The following is a 13,179-nucleotide window of genomic DNA, read 5'->3' as shown; positions in this document are numbered from 1 at the left end:
ATTTTGTTTTTTATTGTTTGTCTAAATGGCATATTTTTATATCTCTTTTGATTCAAAATAATATGTAATGCTATTATTTTACATGAGCATGTTTGAGCCGAGAATTTAGTTAAATAACATTCATGACTTTCAATGTGACGAAAAAACTGTTGAACAATTTTCTTGATAAACAAATACTTCAACAAAGAGTATGCGCTGCTGACGAGGAATTTGTCTGCATTAATATCAGCGTTTAAGAAAGGTTCCAAGTTGCAAAGTGCCTCATCACCTCTCGTGTTTGTGAGTGCGTACTTTCGCAAAAGTGATTGATCGCCTTTCAATGCGGACACGACAAAAAAATGTCGATAATTACCGGTATGAAGCAAAGGCGGCGCGTTACGTTATGTCTGTGAATGCAAGCGCGATGGGCGTCGAAATTTCGCATCGCAAACACCGCTCGGAGGGCTATCGCGCGGCTCCTCGCTGCGAATGACGCAATGTTTGTTGGCACTCGCGCCACAAAACGTAGACGAAAAGTGTACAAAAGAGCGGAGGTATGCGCGCGATCATAATTATTCCGCTGCTCTTTCTCGGAGTTGCCGAGCGCGTAATTACACTAAAATGGAAGAAGATTTGCGATGAGAGCAGCAGCCGAGAAGAGCTGGATGCGTGAGCCGGTTGTAAAACTTAATTGGCTTGCATCTCGCCGGGTTTCAATCACAGGATATCAGCGAGTACAATTGAGAATCAGCAAGGATCTTCCTACACCTGTTCACTGATAAATGGCTTAATTAATTTTACATTGAATGGACCAAAATTGGCATTACCGCGCGAGTCACTGTCTGAAGACGTGCGGCTCCATTACTCATCATGCAAATTTAAATTTTACTTTCCGATCCGTCACTGCTTGATTAATTTTGACGAACAATAATTGTTGGCTTCCGCGACGATTCTACAAGGAGTGAGATGATGTGTCTTACCATAAGCGAAAACTGACAGTAAAAAATTGGCATCGCTAAAATGCCAGGTGTGCGGAACGAACCCTTGGGCTAGGAATTTAATTTATTAGCACTAATGTGCAGTTTGCCCTTGGCATATCGTGTGTCACTCATTAAATTATCAAAACTCTTCGCGAAAATGTCCAATCTTGCATTATGAATTATACATGGCATATATGTATATCACTTTTACCATTGTAACAAAAAAGGGCCCGGCATTTTTCACTGCAGATCTTATTTTATGGGCCAATTGCGATGAAGCCTGCTTGGCCCTTGGTCTTATCACTTTTGGTTTTCTTAAAGTGCTGCCACTTCCCAGTTTCTTTTTGGACAATATGGCATTTCAATATGATCTACATGGAGAAAATTAAAACAACTTAATAATATGTTTTTATCGTATTTTTGCCATTTCTTTTCTCGCAATAATTTTTGAATTTTTAAAATCTGGGTCTCAAAATCTTTGTGAAAAACTTTCACAAGTAATTATTGTAGTCCTGCGTTGTGTATTTTTATTTCTGTTCTTTGGATTTATGGTCTAATACCTTGAATTGATAAGTAATGCCTCGATTAAATATTCATATTTGAACTACACGTCCATACTCTTACTGGAAAAAGAGCGTCTGAAAAAGTAACGTGACCTTAGAGCGAAATGATTTTTAATAATATCCTCGCAGATTTAATCAGCTGTGCAAAAAGCGCTAATGAACTGGTCTAATGAAGAGCATCACTTCTTAATAACAGGCAATCTTAATTGAATGTGTTTTTTGCAAGTTGAGAAGGATCCGCTTGCGTTGTGTGTTTGAACAGGTACACAGATGATTTTGTGATATTGAGATGATTCTGTGCGCACGAATAGAAGCAAGCTAGATGCATGGTTGGTTAGTTTTTGAGTGATTGACCCGCCATGAATTATTGCACGCACTGACGAGAGGCCAGATCAAAAAGGCTTTCGGCCTCAAGACATGCACGCTTAAGGCGGGGCCGCTTGCTTTCCAGCTAATTTGGTAATCCGCGCACGGAAGGTTCGCTCGCTCGGACGCGAGATGCTTGTCGTTACTGATTCCCAATGCGTGGACGCCCCGGAGAAATGGCGTTAAGGAAAGAAAGCACGAGAATGTGCGCACTCGCTCGTTGTCAGTGTCCCATTTTTGTGGCAATTTCTGCCGGTGACAATTTGCTTCGCCCGCTGCGAGAGACTGTTCACGAATTCAAATTATTGTTTATCAACTCTGGTCACATTTCGCAGCTCACTTTTCTTTTGCAGTGCGTACAATATTGTTACTTTCAAATGAAGCGTGCACAGCACGCATTGTGACTTTCATTTGATAAGACCTGATCGTGGGCATTTGTTTTTGTTCCTTACTGTCATAAATATTTCGTGCTTTCGAATGCAAGAAGAAAGATTCGTTGAATCAAATATATTTTAATGCTGTACATAAAAGAAAAGACCTAAATTAAAACCCCAAAAGCCTCTTGACCACTCTGATTCAAAACGCATTTTTATTGAAGTTTATCATCTCAAGATGTTTGATGCTTTTAAAAGCTTGGGAAAGTGCCGAGAGTGAGATATATGAAACTGTTTTTGAATGTGTTTTTAATATAAGACTGGTTCAATGTGGCCGTGATTGACTTATCAAGACGCTCCCTGGAGTTTTAAAATAAACAGGGCCTCTACTGGCGTGTTGTAGAAATAGCGACGCATGTGATATAAATTAATATTTCATCATCGCTCTTCTCATTGAATAAACAAAGTTCATTTGGAGCAGATTAAATTGTCTTAAAGTGAAGCGCCAATAGCGATGTGGGGAATTTTAAGCCACAAATGACGTCGTGCTCTGTAGTTTAAATATGTAAAATAATTTTGGTTTTGCATTGTTATATATATTCCATCATTTCTTCTTAGATATTCTTATACTTAATGGTCATATTATGCAATGTGAGTCATACATTTTAAGTAAGTCCTTCGCCATATCCCAACTGTATGTTTTATTTAAATTTTACTTAGTAGTAAAAACTCTGATATCAACTTCTATTGGCAATTTCATTTTTGCTGAGTCACCGCCTCTCCTGTGGTGCGTGGAAAATGACAAAATTTGATTCTTGCAGCAGCTGTGTGGCACCTTCTCTTTTGATCTTTTTCATCTCTTTGTGTGCTCCGCGTGCATACTCACGCATGGTGGCGATTGTTCAGCGTCGCTGGAACGGCAGTAGCGCCAGGTAGGCGTCCGTCTATCATTAGACCGTGTGCTGGGCTGTTAATAAAATCAACAATGATGTCACCCGCCATTAGTACGCGCGTATCCCGCGGCTGTCTGAAATTAAACGCCGAGATCAAAACTCGAATCAAAAGTGACCTGCGAACCCCGCAAAGTGGCGAGAGGCAGGACGAAGGTCGCGCCGTGTTTTCTCCGCTGTGTTTTGTAGCCGTTATAGAAAAAAATATTTTTTCAGTTTATTATCTTATCATGATGATAACAGAAAACTCTGGCCTCTTAATTGCTTGCTGCATTTTGCATTCCATCTTCAGAGGCAATAGAGACCCATAAAATTGTGCTACTGCGGAGATATGTTTATCCAACGACGAGGCGTGTGATTATCTGCAGACAGGATGGCGGAATACAGGACCCCGGATTACACGAGGAATCCGTCCAGACAAAACATTTTCTCGGTCCGGAACTCCTGTAAGTGCAGTTTGTTTTTCATGTGAATGGGCTGGTTGCGTAGATGAGCTGAAAATAATTTATCGCCTTTAATTAAAGGCCTACCGCGTTATCAGCAGCAAATCGAGTCCAATTTCTATTCAAACCCGCCCAGTGGCTCTTCTAATTTTCTATCGCGAGTGGGTCCCTTGGCTCATTTAATTGCTTTTAAAGGCGTCCAATTATCCCGTTTTTTGTTTTGTCATTAAAAAATAATTATTATATTATATTTATAAAAATATACTATACGAGTCCGCTTAACAGGAGACTGGACCACAGAATCTTTTCTCTAGTTTGGAATTGAAGGATATGTTTTGACGTCACAAGTCCTTTTTAATATTATTTGCTAATTTTCTTTTCCCAGAAGTCACGTTGATTCAGTGCCTGTCCCTGTTTCATTTCCTTATTTTCACGCAATTGAGCGATTGGTTTAAATGACGTTGTAATGAGTAATTGGATATTTAGCATGTTGGTTATTTTTCTCTTAACTGCATTTTATCTCCATCTTACCGTGTGAACGATTTGTCTGTTTTTTTTGTATGTTATGGATGGTGTATTGAACTAACTCACTTTCACAATTATTATTTGCCAAGACGTCATCTTAAATTAACTTTAACTATTTTGAATCATTCTTTAAATGTCAACCAATGCTTTTTTGATTTTCCTAACTAAATCCGACAAATAAATATACATAATAAATTCGATAAATTCCACCTCAAACATTGATTCCGACCCCCTCCCCCCAAAAACATCCTTTTATTAAGTGGTGCAGTATTCTTTTCTTTGTGCAAATTTATGAGAAACTAGGCACAAGATTAAGTTCACGCGCGATTGACAAGCACCTTTTTAATTTTGTGATTGAAAATGGCACGAATGATTTTATGTGTTCCCTAACGCCAATTGTACGTTTTTTGGCTCTAAAAATACACAATTCCTCCATCTCTTTATCAAATCGGAGATATGAAAGGTACGCGTCGATCTTGTCATTTTATTTTGACATTGATTGCTGCCAAGATAAACCCTCATGCTGGCGCAATAATTATTTTTGATTGTCATAACATTCCGGACTATAGATTTGACGTAAGTAGACGTCTTCTCGTAAAATGCACTCAACAATAAAAGAGGCTTTTTCAATCTTAATTTTTTCAAGCTGTATCAGTTCGAGTTGTTTGAGTTGTGGACAGAAAAGTGGATCTTATTTATCTTCATTCGCCATGCCCTTGTGGTGAAAAGTGAAGCAAATGAGGCATGAAGTTGCCTAATGCGTACGTGTGAGGGAAAGTGCCCAGAGGACTAAAAATAGGCGCGCATGCCTCCTACACATGTTTCCGCACAGATGTTACCGTTTTTATTGTTGATGCACGCCAGCAGCCTGGAGCATCAAGAGCAGCACGTGTTCTCCAAACTTGTCTTAAAATATCCGGCAAAAGGAGGAAAAAAGGACAAGCGCCGTCTCGTAGAATAATTGTGGCGCAAATATGCCTTAGCGATTACGCATGACGGCAGTCAAGCGAGTCGCTTAGGATAAATCGTCCAGAGGCCGCTCGCTGCCGCCTTTGCGAAGTTTTTCGCACATAAAAACGTCAGATAAATTATTCCGCCGCGAGATTCAAAGACAACTGGCTGGCAGATTTCCAGCCATTTGATACTTTGGCCCAAGCGCGAAATGTGTGTATCCCAACTCGTGCTTGGGTGCCATTGAGTTGAAAAAAAGGAAAAATAGTATAGATTTCCGACACTTCAAAGGCGGACTCTTAACAATCTAAAGTGAAACAGACCTTTGTAAAGGGGTCAAATAATGTTGTTTGCAATAAATGGATAGATGTAAAAGTAGATTCTGAATGGTGTCGTGTATAGAACTTACAAATAGTAATGCAGAATAATCCTTGGTACTATTGTGAATTTCGGTGAAAAGTGGCTGAAAAATGTGTTCTTTTCAAATGGTGGGAAATGTTTCTCTTTAAGAAACATTTTTATTATTTCATAACAAATAGTTTAACTGCACAGGTTTTTTTCGTGACGCTAGGTATTCTCTCACGTCCAATTGAAATTGTCCGTTTTCCCAGTTTCGCAAAAATTCCAAAACTTTTAAATTGTAGGTGATGTCCAATGAGTGAATATTAATGACTAGCCTTCGGCGAGTGATCTGGATGAAAGTGATTTTCCACTGCTGTTTGGGTGATAAGTTTCAGCGACTAGTTTGTACTAACTTTTCTCTCTCTCTCAATTAAATGCTATTTTTGTGCATTTTTATGACATTTTATTTGCTTGTTTTGGGAGAAAATTTTTAATTGAATGAAAGTCGCGTGTTCATTGGGTAGATATCGACGAGAGTAATTGAAAATCTAACTCAGAAAATGAAACGTTCTTTGCAATTGCAACAATAAAGTTTATGTAGAGTTACGCTTCCTCTTTTCATGTTTTTACTTTAACTGTCACAATGCAAGCTTTCTCGTAGCCATGTTTTTGTATTGTTAAATTTTCATCAAACATGTTCTGAAAACCGTATTGATTTCAATGCTTCGTCCTGAACTCTCAACTCATTGTGCTCTTGTCTTGTCACACTTAACGGACGGAAGATGCGAATTTCAACATTGACCTCGTGGCATACAGGCCGCTAATCTTGTCGAACAATGCGCCTTCTGTGAGAAATCAACCCATAATGCCCCCACGGTGAAGAGAGAATAATGCAGTACTCGCTCCACCTCCTTCCAGCTGCTCGATCAGAGAGAGCATCTCCATTCATGACAAAACTCGTGCTGTGAGAAGTGGGATGTATAAACATATACAGCACGCTCTTTTATTTTGTATTATTTTAAGCAGAGATCGGCCAACGCCAGGTAGACCTCTCCGCTCTTACTATGTGTTTATACATAGCAGGAAAGAAAGAACGAAAGGGCTATCCAGGCGCTTGCTCGTGTGGCACCGCCAATTACGTCATTTCTGGAGTACGCCGCACAAGGGAGTGCCCTGTCAAGAAACCCAATACCGTTGCGGCGAATTTTACTAGCAGCTAAAACTGCACAAACTTCTTTTTCTCGGCGCTGAGAAAAAAATGTCTGAATTCACTTTCAAACGGTTGACGCTTTTTGACTCGTTTTATATACCACTCGGTCTGCTTTCTCATAAAAAGCTTGAGAGTTTTGCAAATTTTCGTAGCGAATTTGCATGTGGCGTCGATTCGTGAACATGTGTGCTTTGTTCAAAGCAGCAATCCATTGTTGAGCCGCAGGTTTGAGATAGAAAGTAGGTCGAGTTAAGTTGAAAAAACACGTCAGGCTTGAAGTTTTTTGCGTTTGTGGAATGCGACTTGCAGTCTTTACTTATTCTAATTACGCGGTGGGCAATCCTATTCCAGATCGCTTATTTTCTCTGTAGGCTTTATACGATCTTGGATTTTATCTTTAAGTGTTAAATTTCAGTGCTACTCACATATGACAGGCACGCGAAATGAGAATTCAAGTTCTGCTCGTGCCTCCAGTTCACATGTAACCGAAGCTTTTTCTTCAATTTGATTCTGACGCACTACACGTTTTCGATAACCTTTTGAAGCGCAATTGCCACTACTTTTAAGGTGTCACCAGAAAGTTAGTATTATGACAAAAATTATGCATTTCATTGATTCGGGAAAAGGCATTGATGATACGATGTGGCTCAGTGCGGCGAGAGATTGACCTTTTAATTGATCGGGTTTGCATTTTATTGTTAGAATTGTTGCCTCTTCTTGCTTTTATTTTTTTGTCTTAAAATTTTATTTATGTATTGACAAGTAAGAACAAATAAGGACATATTTTATTAATAATCAGTGAAAATATGATTAGGAGCCTTCAGGGTTTCGTGTTATTCCTTTTTCATGTCAGAGCAATTGATACTAATCTCGATAATTGCCTTGTTTTTCTCCATTCAATTGCAACGCGTCTGTGTTTTCCCTTAAAGGATCTTCCTAATGTGTCTAACTAAATTAGCACGAGGATTATCACGTGGTGTGTGTTACTCATCGGTGCAGATAAAGCCCTGAGCCAATTTCCTTTTTTGTCGCCAACGACGGATTTCGCTCGAGAGAAGTCGTCGGGTCTTTGAACTGAGAGCAAAGGAAAGCAAAATAAGGAGTTTCTTTCTGCAAAGTCACAAGTCGTTCGCAGATTCATTAAATAATCCTCCTTTTCGAGTGGTTGCTTGGTGATGTCTGCAAGGCAAACACACTCGCGAATACGTACGCCGACACAAGTGCGATTCCGCTTGTTGTGACTGCTAGCTGTTTCTGTTGAGCTGCTTTTTATGTGCACATTATTATTGCTATTACTCACTTAGGCACGATGGGCCGCGGGAGGCGTCGTTTCGCACTTCTCTGCGCGCAGACGGATTTGTTTGCTCGCCGCAAGTGGGTGTTTGTAATTATTTCAGCCGCTGGAACACACGCAGTCGTAAATCTCTGCACGCTGATTGATTTTCAGCATCATGTGCACCGCGGCTGAATCAGTTTTCGCGCCCGCGGGGACGCTAATAAAAAAATCAGATCAGACACCAAATTAAGTGCCTCGGCGGTGATTGATTTGCCGCATTTGCATGTATTAGTATCGTCGTGCTCCCTCCGTTTTGCACGATTTTGTTCCGCGGCCCGGCATCCAACACCGAATTCTCGGCGTTTTTGGTAAATTGTTTTCGCCTTGGCCTTTCCTGCAGCGTGATACACCTCGCTTCTTTGTGGTCTTATTGATAGATAGATAGATGGCTTTAACGCGTATTTTTTTTTCGGTTCCGCGGAGTGTGCACGTTGCATGACTCTTTGAAATTGTTGACCCAGGCTCATTGAACCAATTTAATTTGATCGATCGACCACGACTGTCAAGAACAATCAATATTCGCAACTTAACAAACTTGATCATCATGCGCATAAAATTCTCCCCGTGTTCGCGAAATTGAATAAAAAAAGAATAATATTATTAATTGGTAAATAAGGTACGAAAAATAACTAATTTGTGTATATAGGGCGCTTCAGTTCAGAAAACCTTTTATATTGGGTTTTGATTGTATGTGCATAATGTGTTTGTTCCATTTAAAAGCACATTTGGCGGACTAGTGGTGGCCAGCACAGCGTGCTGGGGGCCGCGAACAAAGCCGCAAAAAGCCAGATGGAAAGCAAAACAAATAAAAGAGGACACACACCGGGAGAGTGATTCGCTAATCCAGTGGTGCTGCGGTGTTTGTCGGGGGTCCAGAGTTGGGAGGAAGTAATTTAACACGCTGCAGGTTTGTCGAGCGAGACGTCATACTACTACATATTATGCACATCAATATCGCGTTACCGCCAAGCAGGCAAAGCCAAGAGCAGCCAGCCAACGGATTTCGCTGAGTCGACGACTGCTTATAATTAAAAGCGAACGAACCTGCTGCTGCTTTTCAAAATGTGGGTGGCGTTGGGCAAAAAGCGCGGCTATTATGCAAGCAAAAAGAGAGAGAAATGGACTCGACGGCAAATTATTTCATTCGTCACTCTCACGCGGCGCAACGTCTTCCCAGTAATCTTCTCGCTGGTTGCCTTTTCATGATTGTTGGAATAATGAAATGATGCACTTGACGCAAAGATTTTTAGAGTCAGTTGTAAGTTTATCAGCGCGTGCATTTCAATACACTGAACTGTCTTTAATGCCTTTGCTTTAAGGGTCAATGGTCAATCCATCGCACAAGTTACGCAAATCGCGTTATCAAACTCAAAATGCAAACATTTGTACACGCACAAATTTTAATAAAAAACTTTCATTCAGATTTGTTGTTGCTAGATTGTTAGAGAGTTGCTTAATAGATTTTAACTGGTGGAGACAAACGCATTTCAGAAATTGGCCTCTAAAATCGACACAGAGTTTTTCTCCACCCCCCGCTATGGTCAACCAAAGTTGGAAAGGAGCTTATTTTGATGATAGACACATGTTCACGAGACAAGCTTATCACGGGCTTCACTATTTGATTTGTAAAAAAATTAGCCTATCACTCCTGCGCGAGCGAGTGAGGGCTGTAAATGTAAATTCTGTGACAAACCAGTTAATTTCTACCATTTCGTAGATTATGTGATAAGAAGAAATTGACTCTGTCTCAAGCCCCCAACGCAAATACTAGCAGTGTCTAGAAAATATTTCATTCAAAAGATTTTACTTCAGCGTTGCCTGATCATACATAATTATTGAATTTCAACAATTGATCCAAATAAAAATGTACTGTTGAAATTTAGGTTGAATTTCATTTCTTTGCGTTCTGGTTTCAGGGCGTCCCGATGTAATAGACATTTTAGACAGCGAGGAAGCGATGACCCAAAGAGAAGATGCTCTTAAGTTCGAAACTGCGCGCATCAAAGCGCTGCAGGAAGAGCGACTACACATCCAAAAGAAGACCTTCACCAAGTGGATCAACTCCTTCCTGTCAAAGGTAGAGTGGACTCCTATTTGTGGGAACCTTTTTCTTTGTCAACATGACTCACGCCCACTCTTTATATATTCCGTAGACAGATAATGAGCAAAGAGGAAAACTCTCGTTACTTCCAACTCATGGGAGAGCAATTTACTTTGCGAATTTTGAGCATTTTGCTCATTTTCTGCTTGGTTTGGCACGCGCAATTATTTCGCGTGTTCGACCAAATAATCATGCGTTTTCATTCAAATTGGTCTGTCAAATTTTACGACGATAGAGCGTTGAACCGAGTGAATGCAGCTTTATAACGTTGCACTGCTGCGACGGGAAAGAAAGATTGGTGCATTTTGTCTGATTGCTTGATAAAATTTGTTCTGCAGGCTCGGATGGAGGTGGAAGAGCTTTTTACAGACTTATCCGACGGAAAAAGACTGCTGAAGCTGCTTGAAATCATCTCTGGCGAGCGCTTAGGAAAGCCGAACAATGGGCGTATGCGAGTGCACAAGATCGAAAATGTGAACAAGAGTCTCGCCTTCCTCCACACAAAGGTGAGTTGTTTTGCTGCGCACTGACCTTCTAACCTCGGCGCATCGCTCTTATAAATTGGAGGTTCCTTTTTTAGAGTTTCCACTTGGCGAGCGCCGCATCATTAATCCCATAAAAGTACTTATGCATGCGTGCGAGTCGTTCTCAATGGCTCGAGTAAGAGAATCGTGCTGCTGAAACTGTTCGAATCGGTTTCACGCTTTACTGGCCAGTCGTCAAAACGGATAACAGTTTATGCAAAAGAAAATGAATTCTCTGCATTCTAAATGGCATGTCCCGTTCAAAATGTTGTGAAAGAGGAACCAAAATTAAAATTGAAGGTTTTTGAAAGTTAGAATGAAATTGGCTTCGTTTGGAGCCTTTCGCGTGCTGCCGCGCTGCTTTAATAAGAAGCAGCAAAGGTATTTGCAGTGCAAATATGTGTTCGGCATGTTCTGTAAAAAAAATCAGCCCGCAAGGCACACGAACAGAGAACCCGTCTCCCCTTTTGCTTGCTCCTCGACACATGTTACAAAAGCTTTTTTGCGTGCTGAGCAAACACTGATTTTCATTTCGTTCGTTATCGCACAGGCATCGTTTCTGTGGCGACAATCTCAAAGTGTTGAGTCTTATCAGTATTGCAATACAAATAAATCAATATGGGCGAGTTATCCAGCCTGTTTTCCCCTTTCGCCCATGAATTGTTTCCGGCCCAATGAATATCCTTTCTCCCTTCTAAATTAGCATGCCAACAAAGAAAATAAATACAACTATGTACATTTAATCGCTGTTGCATTCAATGCAAATTGTTCAATCGCATATTTACCGTTGAACACGCATGCACTTTGTTCGGCCGCCGCCGCTGCTTTCAAAATGCTAATTACTGTCCGGTTGTTGTAGGTGAGGCTGGAGAGTATTGGCGCCGAGGACATAGTGGATGGCAACCCTAGACTCATTCTCGGCCTCATCTGGACCATAATCCTTAGATTTCAGATCCAAGAGATTGAAATTGAAGTTGTAAGTTTGAAACAAAGAAAAATTTGCACTATAATATTGCAAACGAATCCAAAACATTTTCATCCTCATGTTTTGAGTTCGATTCATAATTGACGCATGATTGAACAATGTGCAGGAGGAGGACAATGAGTCAAGTGAAAAGAGATCCGCCAAGGACGCGCTTCTGCTGTGGTGCCAGAGAAAAACATCAGGCTACCCTGGAGTCAATATACAAGATTTTTCAAGTGAGTCTCGTGCATATCACATGTTTTCATTGAACGCTTGGGTAAATAGCTTGAAACCCTATAAGTGCAACAGAAGCCATACATCTTGAGACATTTCTGGCTCGTGATCACAACACTGCAAAAACACGAATGCAACTGAATAAGTGCATAATGCCAGTTAAAAGTTCAATTTCAGGCTGAAATAAATTGAGCTAAAATATTTTACGCTACAGTCATTATCGAGCAAGAAAATAATTTTTTCGTCATTTTTTGACAGATTCATGGCGTTCTGGTCTGGGCTTCAACGCACTCATCCATTCTCACAGGCCAGACTTGATTGATTTCAACAAATTATCTGCGGGCAGACACATTGACAACCTGAATTATGCCTTCGATGTGGCGCAAAATGAACTGGGCGTGCCGAGATTGCTCGACGCTGAAGGTAATTCCGAATCTTACCATTGTTCCATCGCACGACTAACTCATGAATATCTGAAGACATCGACACCCACCGACCAGATGAAAAATCCATCCTTACCTATGTGGCCTCCTATTACCACACTTTTGCCAGGATGAAGACGGAAATGAAGTCTGGAAAAAGAATTGCTAATGTAAAATACAGCAAACATTATTTTTAAACCATCTTTCTTATCAAGCCTCTTTCAGATCCTGGGCCAAGTTTTGGATTCAGAAAAGAGGAAGGCTCGATATGAACTTCTTAGCTCAAATTTGCTTGATTGGATCAGAACCCAGATAGCAGAGCTCAATGACCACTCGTTCCCTAACTCTTTAGAGGGCGTTCAAAGTTTGATGCTTGCCTTCAAACAGTACAGAACACTGGAAAAACCAATGAAGTATTGCTGATCGGTTTCAAACTATTTGCAGTGTATTTAAATGCTAAAATTTTAGATACCAGGAGTTGAATGAAATTGAGATGCTTCACTTCCACATCAATACCCAGCTAAAATCCCTGCAGCAGCCATTATTTGTTCCTCTGGATGGTCAGCTCATTCAGGACTTACAGCGAGCTTGGGAAAATCTTGAAAAGGCTGAAAATAGGAGAGAGACTGCGCTTAGGACAGAATTGCAGCGGCAAGAACGATTAGAGCAGCTTGCTTATAAATTTGAGAGAAAGGTAAGAGGCACATCATGGAATTGGTTTTGGTAGCCGCCTAACATTTGAAAATGTTTTCTACAGCGAATCTTGAGAGATGGATATCTAAAGGAGATGATTCAAGTCCTTTCTGACCCCCGATACGGATCCAACTTGGCTCATATAGATGCCACTGTGAAAAAACATGAGGCTATCAGTGCAGATATTCATGCCAGGGTAAGTAAATCGCAAATTTACGTTTA

The 13,179-nt window shown here is 40.5% G+C and overlaps 1 protein-coding gene across 6 annotated transcripts in view; it reads left to right on the top strand.

Annotated features, from left to right (window-relative positions):
* The window catches only part of kst (spectrin beta chain, non-erythrocytic 5 kst), a 36,195-nt gene that overhangs the window by 9,108 nt on the left and 13,908 nt on the right, over positions 1–13,179 (top strand). For 2 of the 6 annotated variants that reach the window (XM_065489486.1, XM_065489488.1), the window contains exons 1-10: positions 3,488–3,658; positions 9,936–10,096; positions 10,459–10,626; positions 11,504–11,620; positions 11,736–11,844; positions 12,101–12,265; positions 12,322–12,434; positions 12,490–12,677; positions 12,733–12,958; positions 13,022–13,153. In XM_065489486.1, coding sequence (XP_065345558.1) covers positions 3,586–3,658; positions 9,936–10,096; positions 10,459–10,626; positions 11,504–11,620; positions 11,736–11,844; positions 12,101–12,265; positions 12,322–12,434; positions 12,490–12,677; positions 12,733–12,958; positions 13,022–13,153 — 1,452 coding nt within the window. In that variant the 5' untranslated portion in view covers positions 3,488–3,585. Of the gene's footprint in view, positions 1–3,487; positions 3,659–9,935; positions 10,097–10,458; positions 10,627–11,503; positions 11,621–11,735; positions 11,845–12,100; positions 12,266–12,321; positions 12,435–12,489; positions 12,678–12,732; positions 12,959–13,021; positions 13,154–13,179 lie in introns of those variants that run through there. The other 4 variants (XM_065489491.1, XM_065489489.1, XM_065489492.1 and 1 more) reach the window with 2 other exon arrangements.

This window comes from Cloeon dipterum, chromosome 4 (assembly GCF_949628265.1).
Source record: "Cloeon dipterum chromosome 4, ieCloDipt1.1, whole genome shotgun sequence".
NCBI classification, from domain to species: Eukaryota; Metazoa; Arthropoda; class Insecta; order Ephemeroptera; family Baetidae; genus Cloeon; species Cloeon dipterum.
The sequence above is the reverse complement of the archived record's forward strand: the minus strand, read 5'-3'. Positions and strand labels throughout refer to the sequence as shown.